Raw genomic sequence first — 17,371 nt, 5'->3', positions numbered from 1 at the left:
TAGGAATACAGTCAAGAATCGATCACAGGTACTCGAAAACTAGGTACTCATAGTTTTATACGTGAGTTGTAAGTGCATATAAATAAGTAAAAATAAAAAAGTAAATGCTCATGAAGAAATATAAAAGTATGATTGGATATTGCAACTAATTGTAGTTGGGGAAGGGTGGGGCAAAGATCTGGAAAGGCCTTACAAAGAGGGATACCTTGAGCAGAGTCTAAGGACCGAAGGGTATCTTGCACAGTGGACAGAGGGGAGGTGGGTGCAAACTATGGAACATCATATTTACAGACTCCCAAGTTCCACATAACTGGGCTGCAGAGTACAGATGAGGAAATGGTAGATGGGGTGAGATGGGGAAGCAAAGAGCTTGTGAACTGTGCTGCAGAAGGCTGGGCTGTCACATTCAAAGGGCATGCCTATCAGGAAGCATGAAGAATCGAGACTGTTAATTCAGTTCATCTATCATAACCAAGGAGCTGAGGCTGAAAGTTGAACCAGATAGGTGCATTTTAGAGCTCTGGCTTTTGAACCCATTCTGAATGTCTTCTTGAGGACAAATTGTTGTGATGTAAATCAAGTTTGTTATCATCACCTCTCTTTTCTAATTCATTTCTACCTCTGTGATTACCCTTCCTTCTTAATCTGTAGGTGACCAGTCCTCTTAGGTTTTCTATTTATCTAGAAACTCCTTTACAATGCTCCATTGACTCACGTATCCCCGCATGCCTTGATGTTACTGAGCTAAAGAGCCAAACTGGCTGTAATGACTCAAGGGCAGAAGAATGCATAAAATATTCCTATAGGTTTGGTATTGGTAATCAAAAGTTAGACTTGATAACTACAAAGAATAAATATTCCATGATGTGATAGTAAATGTATATATATGAATGTGTATATTTATCTGCACATACATGGATATATGTTAATGCCTTATAGCAAGTGTCTATATTCATGTGTGTATATATATCAGTGCATGTGTGTGTATACACACATATGTGTATATATACTCGTATATTGGGTATATAAATTACATATATAAATTATGTATGTGTGCATATATATATTAGATATATAACTGAGCATTGCACAAGGGAAAACTATATATGTGATTATTGACAACTTTGATTATTTGTGCAAACCGCAGTGTCCTATGATGCCAGCATGGCAGAACTGGGAAACAGGGAGGATTTGGTTAACTAATTTGACGTATATGGAAAGAAGAAAACGGTGACACCGAGTACCGAGACTAGTGGTAAGAATGCATTAGGAGCGAAGGCAGAAATGGTGAGGGAGCCTCACTGTAAGGCCCTCTCGTGGGGACTTGGACCCCCTCTTCAGTATGTATTGAGCTGCACACTCTACCTAAAAGCAGTCAGTAATTTACAGAATTGAAAATGTCATCGTGGAGGCCAAAGTAATAAGAAAATGTACTACAGAATTTAATTGAAGGAAGCCGTTATCAGCTAAACTGTGGCTGATCTTGTTACCTATTTGGCTGTGTTTTAGAACCATGTGCAGTATGTATTCCTTCCCCTTGAGAATGGCCTATCTATATCCCTTCAAAATCTTAAATATTGTATTTGGGAAGTTCTGGTTTCTGAGTTAATGTCATCCTCAAAACTTGGTTGTTAACCTTGTATTATATGCCATCACATGTGGAATTATGATACACTTGTAGAACTTCAGAGCTGGAAATAGTCTGGCTCCTCATTTTGTAAGAGAAGTGAGACCTAGAAGACTGATTGACCTGCCGCAAAATGACCAAGTTAGATCGTAACAAAACTGGGAGGCAAAACTACAGTCTTCTCATCTCCAGTCTAATACTCTTTTCCCCATACTATGTGCCTACTGTAATCTCCATGCAGTGCTGTTCCAGCTTACTAAATCATATCACTCCTCACTTTTTATATTAGGCTCTAGAACACTAAACTTGATCATAAATGCTACACAGGAGAAAAATAGGTTAGTGTCATTGTTTCAGAAGCCTTGGTCTGCAAATTGCTTTGATTTATAGATAATTTATTGAGTGATTATCTTATTGTTAGACTAATGTTTTATTTACTTTTTTATTGGGAAAACAGTCTTAGAAAACTAAGATATTAAAGACTTGAAAAATGGCTATTGGACATGTCCAATTACTGTATTTCATAAAATTCTTAAAATGCAGAAATTTAGTGGACACATTTTGTGTTGTGAATATATATTTAGCTGATGGAATATAACAGTTCAAATAGAATCATTTACAACTTATTGAGTAAATAAAAGTGGTTCCATAAAGATTCACATGACACCTAGCTTTTATTTCAGGTAACTAATTTCTTTTTGAAAGATTGCTTAAATGTAGATTTATAGGAGAGACTACTAGAATACCTCAGCAGTTTAAAAAGTAGTTTAAATGAACATAGGCTTTATAGATTTAAAATATAAAATCAGGTGGTGAATATTAACTTTTAATGGTCTCTGATAAAAAGTTATTTAACTGTCTTTTACATTCTGTGTTATATTAAAAATGTTATGATATATTTCTGGATATTACTCATGAGAAGACAAATAGTTCATATTTATTTGTTTTTTTAATATCACGTTCTGAAATAAAAATTTCACTAGAATTTTTGCTGGCTTGTTTTTAAGCTGTTAAGTGACTTAAAATCAGATTGGAGTATAACAAATGACCCTAGTAACAAAAGAAAGTTTATTTTCACTTACACAAAAATAAATGTGTTTACTTGGTAGAGGGCACACCTTTTGGTTTTGGGATTGCAGATCTTTAAGGAAATATCTTTTTTAGGTTATTTTTTATGTTTAGGACATAAGATCAGAAAATAGCGTGCACAAAGCGAGTCTCTGATTTGAAATACTAGCGAAATACTCAACACTCCATTTCAAGTTTATTTAGTAAAAAAGTGTTAAGTTAGATGAAAAGGTTTCATACAACATGGTGGAAACTAGACATGTTAAAAAGAAAGATGAGAAAAGACAAAAGAGGGGCCCTGTGCAGACAGAGAGCCTAGACCCACAGAATATTAAGGAGAAGGAGCAGAGAGACCTTCCCCGAAGGACCGCCTTCCTAATGTGTGATGTGCTAGGTTGATGGAGTCACGAGAACAAAAAGGGAAACTTCAAGAACAGAATATAGATTTGAGTAAATTTTATCTTTAACATTGCAAAACAGGAGGGATTGGTCAGTTTGGCACAATTATCTTTCTCCAGTCGGAGGCATCAAGAAGAAGAAAACCCTCGGAGAATACCTGACCTTCCTTCGCCTGATTCTGCATGCTCTTCACTTTTCTCGTATCGTTTTCTTAGACCCGTACTTGAAGTATAAAGATGTAACAACAAACTTTTGAAGCCTTGCCTAACAGTATTCTTTTATCATAATAAAGAATACTATTGCTATAGCTAAGTTTTATTAAGCAGAAAATCAGGCCCTGCCATCTCCTGCTCTGCCAGCATTTCCCTCGCCCCCAGGTTCGGCAGCGTTAATTTAGTAGATGGCGTTGCTGCCTTTACCACGGCTCCGTCAGGTAGTGATGCTGCCTGTTCGGACACATAGCTGAGGAAAGAAAATCAGAAAAGGTGGTTCTTGTGGCAGTACAGCAGTACAGCAGTGAAGGCACAAAAAAAAACAACCCAAAAAACAAGTGCCCCTTCGGCATCTGATGAGATGTCTCTGTTCCAGTTCTTTTTTTTTGTATATTTTATCAGTTATACTATTACAGTTGTCCCATTATTTTTCTCCCCTTCAATTCCCTCTGCCCTGCACCCCTTTCCCTCCAGTATTCCCTGTTCCCACCTTAGTTCATGTCCATGAGTCATACACATAAGTTTTTTGGCTTCTCTGTTTCCTATACTATTCTTAACTTTCCCATTTATTTTGTGCTGTTCTGGTTCTGAACTGATATGCTCAGTGCTATATTACGGTTGTGCAAGTGAAATTCATCAGTGCTGCTAATCAGGTTTAACATGGGATCTTGAGAGTTCCATCCTTTAACGGGGATAAGTTAAACCTTCTCCTTCATGAAGCCATCCAAGTGGCCACTTCAGGTGTTTTTTAACTTCCAGCATAAAGAGAGATGATTTCTGTCAGCTGTAGGCTTGCAGTGGAGTATCAAGAAATCAAAAGAACAGAGATCAAAGAAAATTGCTGAACTAGGTGTTAGATGCAACCATTGATTTTTCTCCAGTTGTAGTTTTAAAAAAAAATCCACAAAAATGGTAACATACAACAGTTGAATTTCTAATACTTTTCTAAGGCTAGTGATAGCTTCCTTCTTGTTTTCACATGTAGAAATGATTTTGTACAACATGACATAATAAAGCAGATACATAGAGTTCACACTATTTGTTGTCAAAACTGTAAGAGGATCTACTAAAAAGATGTTTATTTGAAAAATTCTGCAATACAAAATGGGTTTTTAGACTAGACTTATAGACAACATTTATTTGCTGGGAATCTGGAAAATTCTGACATGCAATTGATCACTATTTTCCCACTATCTATAAGTGCTGTAAAACAATACCTTTCTGCTTTACAAGTAAGACTTTGTTCATGGTAAATATTAACTACTGAGTGCTGATGTTAGTTAAGGCTTAAATATGTAGCTTCATTGAAATATTAATTCTGTTTTTAAGTACTTCTTGAGTGTGTGGATATCTTAAGTTTGATTTCCAATAGTTTCTGTATACCAGTAATATTTTAAAATCTGAGACAAACTTTTTTCATATTGCAATTCCATATTTTGATATATGATTTCCAAATGCTTAGAACAGTATTTATTAAAACAGATGGTGGCATAATTATTAAAAGTGAAGGCAAAAAGTTTATCTCACCTGCATTTTATGTCTCATGCTATTTTTTAGAAGTCACTGGGATTGACTTTTTTCTGTCATGCTATGTTTTTCAATTAAGTAAGTCAGGTTGATGGATTTGAAAAATGTAAATATCCATAGTTCATTTTCTAAGCATTGTAATTTGCCATATTATATAGCATATACATTATACAGCATAAGGAGATAAACACTATTAATATTGGTTTCTGTAAACTGCCAGTGGATGGAAGCAGAGGTAAAAGTGTCTGATTGTATTCACTGATTCAATAACTTTAAAAAGTTTTATACAGAGTTTTCATGTTTATGACATAGAACAAATGAGAGATGCAATCACAGTTGGAAAATAATTTAATACTTGTGTATTATCATATGGATTGTGTCAGCAATTTTCAACTGGTGTGTGGCAAGAATTTTTAAAATATGTAATACCTGAATATTTAGTCAGGGGCAATGACCTCTTTACCCTTAGATTGTCAAATAAAAATGACAACAGCCAACACAACAATAGCAGTGTTTTTATTTCTTTGTCAGATCAGGAGAAAAATATATATTTTGGTATGTTACAGAATTTTACTAATTAGTTTATGTGTGCCATGAGATGAAAAAGGTTGAAAATTGCTGGATTATACAAATGGCATTTCATATTGAAGTAATTATTGGTCTACTTCTTTGTTTATAATTTTAGATTTTAAGAGTTTTATGTTTATACTTTTCACCCCCTCCCCCCACCCCCAATTTCACAGGCAGGATCACGAGACCATTCAAATCTCTCAGTTCCTTCAAGAGCTGCTCTTCAGGCTGAGACAATTGGTGTTGGGGATTTTTTGCCATTGAAAGCTGAACTTGATACAACGTACACTTTCTTAAAGGAGACATTTGTGAATTCTGCGCCCCTGACGTCATCACAATCTTCTCCAGTAACTATGTCTGCCAATGCCAAAAGGCCACCTCAGATTGGATTATGACTTTATGAAATTTAAAAAATGCAGGAAGAGTTAGCAGTACAATTAAAATTGTTTTGAAGGGGGATTTTCTTATCAGTTAAATTTTGTTCCAACTCAAGTGGCCGTGGGTTTTTAAAAATTCCATGCCATCTGGACATGCGCAGGTATCTGCGCCTCCTTAAATAATGAAATAACCAACTTTCTTCCCCTCTAAGTTTTATTTATTATCACAGTTGCTCATTTTTATGTAACATAATTTTAAATGTTAAGGAATGACACATTTTGGGTAATTTCCTTCAGACTTAAAAAAAATCAATAAGCCATTTTAGTCTCTATCTATCAAAGTTGTTTCATACTTGTCTATTTTAAAGCAGGACGGCAATGCTTTAATAGGATTGAGAGAGCTATTTGAAATGTATGCCGATGATTCCTGTCATTCCATGGCAGCCCTGCCATGGTTCACTGAACCCCCTCTTCTCTCTTGTCAGCTCAACTGAAGACAAGCATTTAGTTGCAAACTTTAAGCAGGTTGTGCAAAACAGAAATGATGTGACTGCTTTTCCTCCCCCACAATAATGTCACTCCTGGTCAATGTGAGAAGGTCAGGTTGCTCCCTGTAAAGCTACATGATACCACTTGCCCATTTGAACAAGTTAAGTTAACTGCTGAATCGGGTCCCTGCAGGCATGAAAACTCATCCTTTTATCATGGCTGCATTTGATAAGAAAGTAGAGCAATTGCTCTGGGAAGATTTCTGTGGTAGGCTTAGGCACTTTTTAAGGACAGCTCCCACACCCGTATAGCAGGTAATATGTTTAGTATAAGCTGAAAAACTTCAAGGTAATGGCTGTTTTGACCTTCAAAATAGACTCCTTTTTTGTTTTTGTTGTTGGTAGGACCCAAGAGTGACGCCCATCTTTGATGCTGACAGAATTTAAAACAAGGCCATTGCCCTGCGTTTTCTGCCTTGTAGCACACAAAAGTAAAATTGTATGTCAGGCCGAGATGTCGGGGAGCTGACAAGATGCCCCAGTGACATTTCAGCTAGAAAGAGCAAGTGTCTTGCAACCAAGTGGTCAAATATCAAATAATAGGTCAGGCAGGAAGGAGCTGAGTTCTAACCACAAAGAGGTTTCTCGGAACTTACTTGACAAGCTTTTGGGCGCTTTGTGGCTTGACAAAGTGATGTTCTGTTGAGTATCGCTAGACAGACTGTTCTTTATCGCCTTCAGAAGATCAGACATTGACATTGATTAAACTCTTTAACCCTTAAAGGTTAAATCCTAGCAGTTCGCATCATGGTAAGTGAAGAACAAAAGAATATTTGTAGTATGTATTTGTTTTTGTATTAATCATTTAACTCCCAGTGATATTAACTTCTGCTGTGAACTGTAGTTTTTGACAGGGTTTTGGTACAAAATCCATCTTTTATATTATTTTTCATTGTGGAGTTTGTTATGGATACATTAGAAAATAATAGTATGTATTATGAAATCTGTATTGTCTTAACTTTACAGGGGCATTTGATTAAAATATACCCAATTTCTGATAATTTTTTAATTGGTTTTGGTAAATAAAATTTGTGTATGTACTGCTTGTGTTCTAAGCCAAATTAGCCAAATGATTTATGCCCTCTGAAATAACACAGCACTGTCACTATCACACTGCACAGCACAGTACTGTTCCTTGTCGTGCTGAGCCAGTGTAATTAGCATTGTATAAATTCTTAGAAAGCTGTTTATGTGGAGTAAAATTACATCCTTAACCAAATTTCTCTTAATTCTTTCTTTGGAATTCTTTTTAACCATTCTGTATTTTGAGTTTTCCAAACTATGCCCTATGTAATATAATGTGTGAAATTCAACTTGCAAATTTATTGTAACACAGAAAACACTATTGATTGTTTTTGTGTAGATCATAGAATAACTTCTGCACATTCAAAACTCTTTTCTGCTAGTTCATACAATGATTAAAATATTGTCTATATGGAAAGTGATACGCAGCATTTTAGTTCACGTAACAGCATTTAGCTTTCAAATCTCACACTATAAAGTGTTACCCTGTATCACTTTCTCTCTCTGTGTATGTTTGTGTTGTATCTATTTTTAGATCCTACTAATTCAAGAGGAAAGTTTATAAACTTTTCCTTGGACAGACTTTTTAGTCTTCTTGCCTTAATTTTACAATCTGTTAATGGGCTAACACCAAAAATAAATGTATTTGTCTCTTCATATGTGTGGATATCCAATTTTCCAGATATATTTTATACAGTAAATTCTGAACTATAAATTCAAAAAGCTTATTAAATCAAATCAAAGCACGTCACATTTATAACCAACTAGACAGGGGAGGCCATAGAGATACAGAATGAGCCTTCCGAGTGATCATTAGTATTCATCTTCAAATATAGTAATTTTTACACCATATGTTTGCCCCCCCCAGAAGTCAGACCCAGCAGGAGGGGAAGATTTAATAACATATCCTACAGAGATCTGAGGAACTCTAGACTGCTTCTGAGTGCCTTAGCGACCAGTTGCTGCATGTGGGAGACCTGTGTTGGGCTGGCAAGGACAGTTGCTCTGTCAGCCTCTTTGCCTCCTTAAGAAGGATGTAAAAAGTAGGCATTTCTCAGGAGAATGACTTCAAATACTTTTGTAGGGAAGTTATACTTTACACCATAGTATGTGGATTTTCTTACTAACCTGTGATCTAGAAAAATACCTGTATCATTCATTGCCATTAAAAGGATTCTTAAAGTTACTATTTTGACACCTAAGTGACACTTATTTATTGAGGCTTTGCTAGTATTTTTAATATAAATATTTTGCAATGAAATAATAAATAAAAAGAGGTATAGAAAATGCAAGAATTGCCAGTTCAATAATAACATAGATAACCTTTTAAATAATAGAAGATTGATAACTTTGCCAACTGTCTGACTCCTATTAAACTTAGTGACAGTACTTTTCACATTTATAGTATGTGCTGTCATCGAGTGCTTAATGAGATCATTACTATTTTCACGTTACTATGTTTACCAGTTAGATTTGAATTCATTCTATAGACTACTAAACAATGGTAAATTGATCCTGTTTTACTTTGTACTTTTTATACACACATTTTCTAAAATAAAAGGTGGAAAGTAAATAATATTTATTGAGCAACTATTCAGTGCCTGTCATTATAACAAAACTCTGATGTTCTCACAATAAACCTCTGGAGTAAGTATTTGTATCACCATTTTGTTGGTAAGTAACTGAGCATCTAAAATGTTAAACATTTGACTACCTGACACCACACAAGCCCAGAGCTGTAATTAGCAAGCCCAGAGCTGTAACTCCAAAGCCCACCAATTTCCACTTTGCCAGGCCTGTTTTCCAGTAATAATTGGCATATTTTAAGAGGAGAAAAACTTTTTAAATTGTTCTGACTAGTTAGGAATTGTTTTGAGAAGTATGTTTTGGTTTGAAATTTAGATCCCTTATCCATTAATTAGACAAAATAGAACACATCCATTCATCCATATGAGTAGTAATGAGGGGAATAGTGGAGTTTGTACCTATCTTTCAAAGGATCTAACACTCTCCATCATGTTGCCCAGCGTCTCCAGCGTGGGCTGAGAGACTGTATGTAAACTGTCCGAGACACACCCTCCACTGAAAGACATCGACGGTGACCCAGCCTGAACAAGCTGTGCCTTCCCAATGGGAAGTAATGACGTGTACTCAGTAAGCTGACCAAGAAAGCATTAGTTTGTATAACTCCTGGGATGGAGATGGGGATAAAATAAAATATCTTTTTTGGGCTAGTGTGGTAGACTGAGTGATGACCCCAAAGATTTTCATGCCCTAATCCCGAGAACCTGTGAATGTTACCTTACATGGCAAAAGGGACTTTACAAGTGTGATTAAATTAAGGATCTTGAGATTCGGAATTTAATAATCTGGGTGGGCCCTAAACGAACCCTCAAGTGTCCTTATAAGAAGGGAGGCAGAGGGTGACTCGACTACATAGGAGAAGGCGATGTGTCGGTGGCGGCAGAGGTTGGCGCCCTGTGCCTTGAGGATGGAGGCTGCCCCCCCCCCCTCCCCCGCTCCACCCTCGGCTGAGAGGTGCAGGCGCTGCTGGAGGCTAACACAGGCCAGGGAACAGTCTCCCCTGGGAGGCTCCAGAATGAAGAGAGAATGAATTTGTATTAAGCCACAAGATTGTGGTAGTTTGTTTTAGCAGCCACAGGAAACTAATACAACTAGTAAACTTTTAGTGTTTTTTTTAAAGATCAATACATTTCTTTCAATATTTTCAATTAGATAAATCATTCCTTCTTTTAAATTATTCTCACTAGTTACCTTCATCACTTGAATTTCCAAATCTTTTTTAGGTTTCCATTTTATATTCCTGGCTTCTGAATATAGCAAAGAGTGATTGCCTACATTGGGACATTTAGTCTCTCCCTATTGCCATCATTATTTATAATTTTTAATTAACTTGTTATCTCAATATGTATTTTAATTTCTATAGTTTAAATGTATTAAATTTATCTTTAAGGTCAACTTTAAATGATTGCCTTTATTTGATTCCACTTTTGTTGGCAGTTTTATAGCTTTCTTATAAAAGAAATTCAGTCTCGAAAGAATGTATATTAATCATAGCTTAGAATAGTGATTTGGGGTTTATAAACCTTATCTTAAATGTTCCAGAGCACTTTCCTTTACTGTTTACCCTGTGAGTTCAACATCCATCCCTGGTCATTTATCCATGCCTTTTACAACAGTTGAAGTAAAAGAATTTTAATAATTTCTCAAACAGAAGAATCTTTGAAAATTGTTTTTATATAATATCTGAATCTATTTTATCTTTCCTTCAGTAAAGAAATATAGTTTTTCTCCCTAATGGCTTAGTTCAGTGAGAGCAATTTTAGCTGAAATGATCGTGTTCAATATAATGAGACCTGAAGTACTGAAGATTTAAACCTATAGGGTTAAATATTTCAAGTACAACAAAAACAAAACAAAACAAACAAAAGCCTCGGTTCTCTAAGGAAAATATTCAGTCCTCATGGCTAAGTGAGGCGTAAATGTGTACATTTACGTATTGGTAGAAGAGCTCTGTCTTTTCTCTTGACCCTGGGCAATTTTATTATATTGTAAAAAAAGTTTGGAGCAACTTTAGTATAAGACTCTTTCCTGGCTGGGCAATGGGTCCACAGGCATACGCAGCCAGCTGTCCCGGGAGCTCATGACACAGGTGCCTGCGTGTTCTCCCCAGCCACTCCCTCCGCAGACGTTTGTCAGCTTTAAGCAGGTTTGACGCTGAAGTCTCCCAAACTGTACCTTCTTTGCAAATTAAAGTTCCATGGACATTTCAGAGGGAAAACTTGGTTTTAATCTTTGCAGTGATGAGACCTAGTTGATATTGTGTACTAGAAGTTGTAACATATCTGGATACAGTATGGGAAGGAGATAAACCAAAACAGAGTTTTGCTTTTTTCTCTAAATTTTGTGGTGGGTTTGTTAGGTGCTTAGACAGATGTTTTCAAAGCACTGACCTTAACGCTAATCATGCAACAGAAGCCCCTCATAGGTTTGGAAAGCTACTTGGTTCCTGTTGTCTGAAGACAGTTTTTGCGGTTTAATTGAGTCATGCTTCATTGTCTGTTATTGTGTGTTAATGCCAGTGAGAGGCTGATTGTTGACAGACTCCTCCCAGGGAAGCAGCTCCAGAAATGTTGTGCTGCTGTGGAAACTACATAAAACACAGAGTCTTAGATCTGAAGGAGACACAGCTGACAGTGGAGGAGCCATCAGATACTCATAAATATTCACTGATGACGAGACGAAAAGAGGAGCTTCCTGTCCTCAATAGATCCCGCCAAGGTTTGGCAGTATCTGCATAAGGGGACATCATAAATGCAATCTAGAATGCATGGAATTGTATTGGATGCCTCGTGAAAAGCACCTTACATGAAATAAACATAGGATATATAATAGGACATGTAATTTTTGCCCCTTTTCTTCCAACAATAGTAAACTATATTTTCTATAGTTTTCTAAACATACTCCTGGTCTTAAAGTAAGAGGCTTCTGCAGTGAAACTGCATGGAAAGCTCTGGAACTTGGATACTCCCTGAAGTTCATTTAGGACCTGAGATTTAAAGGCTACTGCTCACTTTAGTGACCTTGATGGACAGCTGACTATTGAATTCATTTTAAGTGCTTTTATAATTACAAAAGAGCACCACCTTAAGTGAATGCACTCGAGTTTTCCTCTGAGCTGAGGACTATAGAAAGATGACTGTGACACGGAGTTCATAGTCACAATTAAAACTGTGCCTTCAGATGACGGTAGCGATGCTGTTACTGAAGTATGCTGGAGTCCAAGACTCCATCCCATAGCAGGGCTGCCAGCAAGCACAGTTTCAGAGGGCACCACCTACGTCTTAGTGTGTCACTATGCACACCCTGTAGAGCTGGACGTGGATGCCATTATCAGCTTCAAGGTCATTTAATATATGTGGGGCTTCTTACTCTCTTTGATCTGTAGGGAAAAAGAATCCCTGTTCCCAGTAAGAGAAACCCTTGAGGAAGCCCAACCCAGTATTCCCAGCATATCAAGTTAATCAGAGTGCAAACTCTGTGTCACTTTATAACAAAACACTTGCACAATTGACAATTACTCATTGGCTAGGTTCATCTACGTTGTAACAGTTTGTGTTCAGATAGGAGCACATGCCTATCTTTTTAAAAAAGTGCAACTTTATTGAGATAGACTTCACATATCATACAATTCATACATAGAGTTTAGTGTGGTCCAATGATGTGCAACCATCACCACTTTCTAATTCCGAACATTTTCATTACCCCAAAGAACACTCCACACCCAGTCACCACACAGGTGGGCACTCTCCATTCCTCAGTCCCGCAGCCCCTGGCCACCAGAATCTACTTCCTGTCTGTGTGGGTTTCCTATTCTGCATAGTTCATGCAAATAGGATCACATGTATTTCCTTTTTTTACCTGACTTTTTAAATTTAGGATGATATTTTCAAGGTTTATTCCTTTTGTAGCATATATCATCACTTCACTCCTTTTTACATGGAATAACATCCTATTGTATGAATATGCCACATTTTCTTCATCCATTCATCATGTTGACTGACATTTGGCTTGTTTCTACTTTGGGTTTATTATGAAGAATACTGCTAGGAACATTCTTTGTCAAGTTTTTGTGTGACATGTTATGTTTTCATTTGTCACGTATGTACCTGGAAGGGCAATTGCTGGGTCATATGGTAGCTCCAAGTTTAAGTTTTTGAGAAATTTTTAAACTCTTTTCCAAAGTTACTGTACTGTTTTACATTCCCACCAGCAGTGTAGGAGTTTTTTTAATTTCTCTACCTTCTTGCTAGCACTTGTTATTGTTCATTTGTTTTTGTTTTGTTTTGGGTTTTTTTGTTCATCTTTTTGACAATAGCCTTTTTACTGGGTGTGAAGTGGTATCTCATTGTGGCTTTGATTTGCATTTTAATAATGAGTAGTGGTGTTGAGCATCTTTCCATATGCTTTTTGGAAATTTGTATATCTTTTTTGAAGAATGTCTATTCAATTTCCTGTTTTTAAAATATATTTTATTGATTATGCTATTACAGTTGTCCCATTTTGCCCCCTTCACTCCCCTCTACCCTGCACACCCCCTCCCACCCACATTCCCCCCTTTAGTTCATGTCCATGGGTTGTACATATAAGTTCTTTGGCTTCTACATTTCCCATACTAGTCTTACCCTCCCCCTGTCTATTTTCTACCTACTGTCTATGCTACTTATTCTCTGTACCTTTTCCCCCTCTCTTCCCCTCCCACTCCCCTGTTGATAACCCTCCATGTGATCTCCATTTCTGTGGTTCTGATCCTGTTCTAGTTGTTTGCTTAGTTTGTTTTTATTTTTTGTTGGGAACTGCCCTTCCTGGTTTTGGAAGCTATAACCCCCGCCCTCTGCCCCCACCCACGGCTAAGGCTGAGGCAATGACCTTCAGACCATAAGACACTAAGGAAACAAAGCTTATCTCCCTTGCAGGAGCACTGCTTCTGCTCCTTTTACTTCATCCATAACTGGCCCCCAATGCTTAGTCAGTTAGCCAATGATGGGTAAGATTCCCCAAGGGGGGAATGACTTAAGACAGGCACAATTATGTGGGAGGTCCCCAAGGAAGGACTTGGGGGGCTACAGCAAAAGGGGTGATGGACTCTTGCCCCTCGGCTTTGACAAAGCCTGAATCCTCATTCTGTCTGCAAGAAGGCTCCTAATCTCTTGGCTGCCTTACTTCCCCTGCTTAACTTAAGCCTGAAACAATCACAGAGGGTGGTGCAGCCCTGTGCTGGAAAGGGTGGGTTCCCCGGGCAATCAGGCCTAAGAAAAAATACATAAACTCCTGTGAAACCTGCTTTGTTTAATTGCTCTCAATTAAATAAGGGTCCAAGCAAGAAATGAGTTTGTTCCTCAAAAGTTTTATTGCTCTTTAGCTATCAGACCTGATTCAGAATAGGCCCTCAGAGTTCTTTGTTATCTATTGTTTGATCCTTACTGCCTGAATAATGATTAATGAGCTTTACCTGTATTCTTGTGCAAATGAACCCAATAAAGGCCCATTGAGGAAAAGGCTCTTGACCCTTCTCCTTTGAGAGATTGGCCACCTTTCCTCCCCAAGCAGATCTGTCTTGGTAGATTTATTCTCATCCGTGGTGGCCGGGGCAGGGGCGGGGAGCCTGCGGGTGGAGCGCCCCACAATTTTTGGTTTAGGTGTGGTTGTTAGTAATTGTGGGTTTGCTGTCATTTTACTATACATGTTTTTTATCTTCTTTTTCTTAGATAAGTCCCTTTAACATTTCATATAATAAGGGCTTGGTGATGATGAGCTCCTTTAACTTGACCTTATCTGAGAACCACTTTATCTGCCCTTCCATTCTAAACGATAGCTTTGTTGGATAGAGCAATCTTGGATGTAGGTCCTTGCCTTTCATGACTTGGAATACTTCTTTTCCAGCCCCTTCTTGCCTGTAAGGTCTCTTTTGAGAAATCAGCTGACAATCTGATGGGAACTCCTTTGTAGGTAACTCTCTCCTTTTGTCTTGCTGCTTTTAAGATTCTCTCCTTATCTTTCATCTTGGGTAATGTAATTATGATGTGCCTTGGTGTGTTCCTCCTTGGGTCCACTTCTTGGGAACTCTCTGAGCTTCCTGGACTTCCTGGAAGTCTATTTCCTTTGCCAGGTTGGGGGAGTGCTCCTTTATTATTTGTTCAAATAACTTTTCCACTTGTTGCTCTTCCTCTTCTTCTTCCTCTTCTGATACCCCTATAATTCAGATTTTGGAATGTTTAAAGATGTCCTGTAGGTTCCTAAGCCTCTACTCATTTTTTTGAATTCTTGTTTCTTCATTCTTTTCTGATTGGATGTTTCTTTCTTCCTTCTGGTCCACTCCATTGATTTGAGTCCCAGTTTCCTTCCCATCACTATTGGTTCCCTGTACATTTTCCTTTATTTCACTTAGTGTAGCCTTCATTTTTTTCATCTAATTTGCGACCAAATTCAACCAATTTTGTGAACATCCTGATTACCAGTGTTTTGAACTGTGTATCTGATAGGTTGGCTACCTCTTTGTTGCTTAGTTTTATTTTTTTCTGGAGTGTTGATCTGTTTTTTTGTTTGGGCCTTTTTTTTTTTTTTTTTTTTTTGGTCTCATCACACCTGTTTTGTAGTGAGGGGCAGAGCCTTAGGTGTTCACCAGGGCGGGGCAACCCAGTTGCTGGGTTGTGATGCTGTATGTGGGGGAGGGGCCTGAGAGGGAACAATGGTGCTTGTTGTGCTCTCTGCTGGATTTCAGTCACTTTTCCCGCTTCCCACAAGTAAATTGGGCCCTTCTGGTGCTGATTCCTGTGTGGGTGGGCTGTGTACGTTCTAGGACCCTGTGAGTCTCTCCAACAAACTTTCTTATGAAGCTGGGAGTCTCTCTTAGCAACTCAACCCCCACAGCCATTTTTAATTGGTGTTTTGAAGCTTTATTTCCCCGCCCTGGGTTGTGCGATCTGTCTTGCTCCCCAGTTTTGCCTCGTTTATCTGTGCGCGAATGTGGAACCACCGGGTCCGTCAGCCTTTTGCGTGCTGTGCCCCTCCACAATCTGCTGCTTCCTTGGGTCCACCCACTGCCACCTGCGTGCCCGGGGTCCGCCAACCACCGCTTTGCAGCAACCCCTCTCTATCCCAGCTGCCCGACTCCGCCCCTCCTACCAGTCTGGATGAATGTGTCTACTTTAACTCCCTAGTTCTTGGACTTCCATACAGTTCAATTTTCTGTCAGTACTGGTTGTTTTTTGTTTTAAATTGTTGTTGTCCTTATTTTGGTTGTGTGAGGAGGCACAGTGTGTCTACCTATGCCTCCATCTTGGCGGGAAGTCCCAATTGCCTGTTTTTTAATTGGTCTTTTTTTTAAATTTTTTGAGTTGTGAGTATACCTTGTATATTCTAGATAGAAAAATCTCTTTCTTTGTGTGTGTGTGTGCATATATATATATATATATATATATATATATATATATATAAAGATAGCCAGTACCACACTGTCTTGATTACTAGATTACTATAGCTTTGAAGTTAAGTTGTGAATTGAGAAATGTGAGTCTTCCAGCTTTATTTTTTCTCAAGATTGTTTTGGCTACTCTGTATCTCTTGCATTTCCATTGGAATTTTAGGATCAGGTTTTTTGTCAAACAGTTTTTGTACATCTGTTGAGGTGATTACGTGGTTTTTGTCCTTTATTCTATTAATATGATGTGTTCCATTCATTGATTTTTCACATGTTAAACCAATGTTGCATTCCTGCGATAAATCCTATTTGGTCATAGTGTAGTGCATAATTCTTTTTTTTTTTTTTTTTTTTAGTTTAATGTTTTTGTATGTTTTCCATGACCATTTAGTCCCTTTATACCCCTAGTCCCTAGCAAGCACTACACTGTTGTCTCTGTATACGAGTCCTTTTTCATTTTGGCTCAATCCCTCCACCCCCTAACTTCCCCACCACTAACTGTCATCTGCTCTCCATCTATGAGCCTGTCCTCACTTTCCTTGTTAGTTCAGTTTGTTCATTAATCTAATGAACTACATATGTCAGTGAAATCATAAGGTACGTGTCTTTCTCTGATTGCCTTATTTCACTTAGCATAATGTTCTCCAAGTCCATCCATACTGTTGCAAAAGGTAAAATGTTCTTCCTTTTTATGGTGAGTAATATTCCACTGTGTAAATGTCTCATAGCTTTTTGTTTGCTCATCTATGGATGGACACTTGGGCTGCTTCTACATCTTGGCAATTGTAAATAATGCTGCAATGAACATAAGGGTGCATATGTTCTTTCAAATTAGTGTTTTGGGTTCCTTTGGATATATTGTGGGATCGCTGGGTCAAAAGGCAGATTCATTTTCAATTTTTGAGGTATCTCCACTCTGCTTTCCTCAGTGGCTGCATCAATCTGCATTCCCACCAACAGTGCAGAAGGGTTCCCCTTCCTCCACATCCTCGTCAGCACTTGTTATATGTTGATTTATT

At 37.8% G+C, this 17,371-nt stretch overlaps 1 protein-coding gene across 4 annotated transcripts in view; it reads left to right on the top strand.

The window, feature by feature from the left end:
* The window catches only part of CCDC171 (coiled-coil domain containing 171), a 312,135-nt gene extending 304,127 nt beyond the window's left edge, over positions 1-8,008 (top strand). For all 4 annotated transcript variants that reach the window (XM_028512445.2, XM_036021569.1, XM_028512435.2 and 1 more), the window contains one exon: positions 5,577-8,008. In XM_028512445.2, the coding sequence (XP_028368246.1) occupies positions 5,577-5,798 (222 nt within the window). In that variant the 3' untranslated portion in view covers positions 5,799-8,008. The remainder of the gene's footprint in view (positions 1-5,576) is intronic.
* Positions 8,009-17,371: the final 9,363 nt, after the last annotated feature.

Source organism: Phyllostomus discolor, chromosome 3 (assembly GCF_004126475.2).
Source record: "Phyllostomus discolor isolate MPI-MPIP mPhyDis1 chromosome 3, mPhyDis1.pri.v3, whole genome shotgun sequence".
Taxonomy (NCBI): Eukaryota; Metazoa; Chordata; class Mammalia; order Chiroptera; family Phyllostomidae; genus Phyllostomus; species Phyllostomus discolor.
This window is presented reverse-complemented; position numbering and strand designations above follow the sequence as displayed.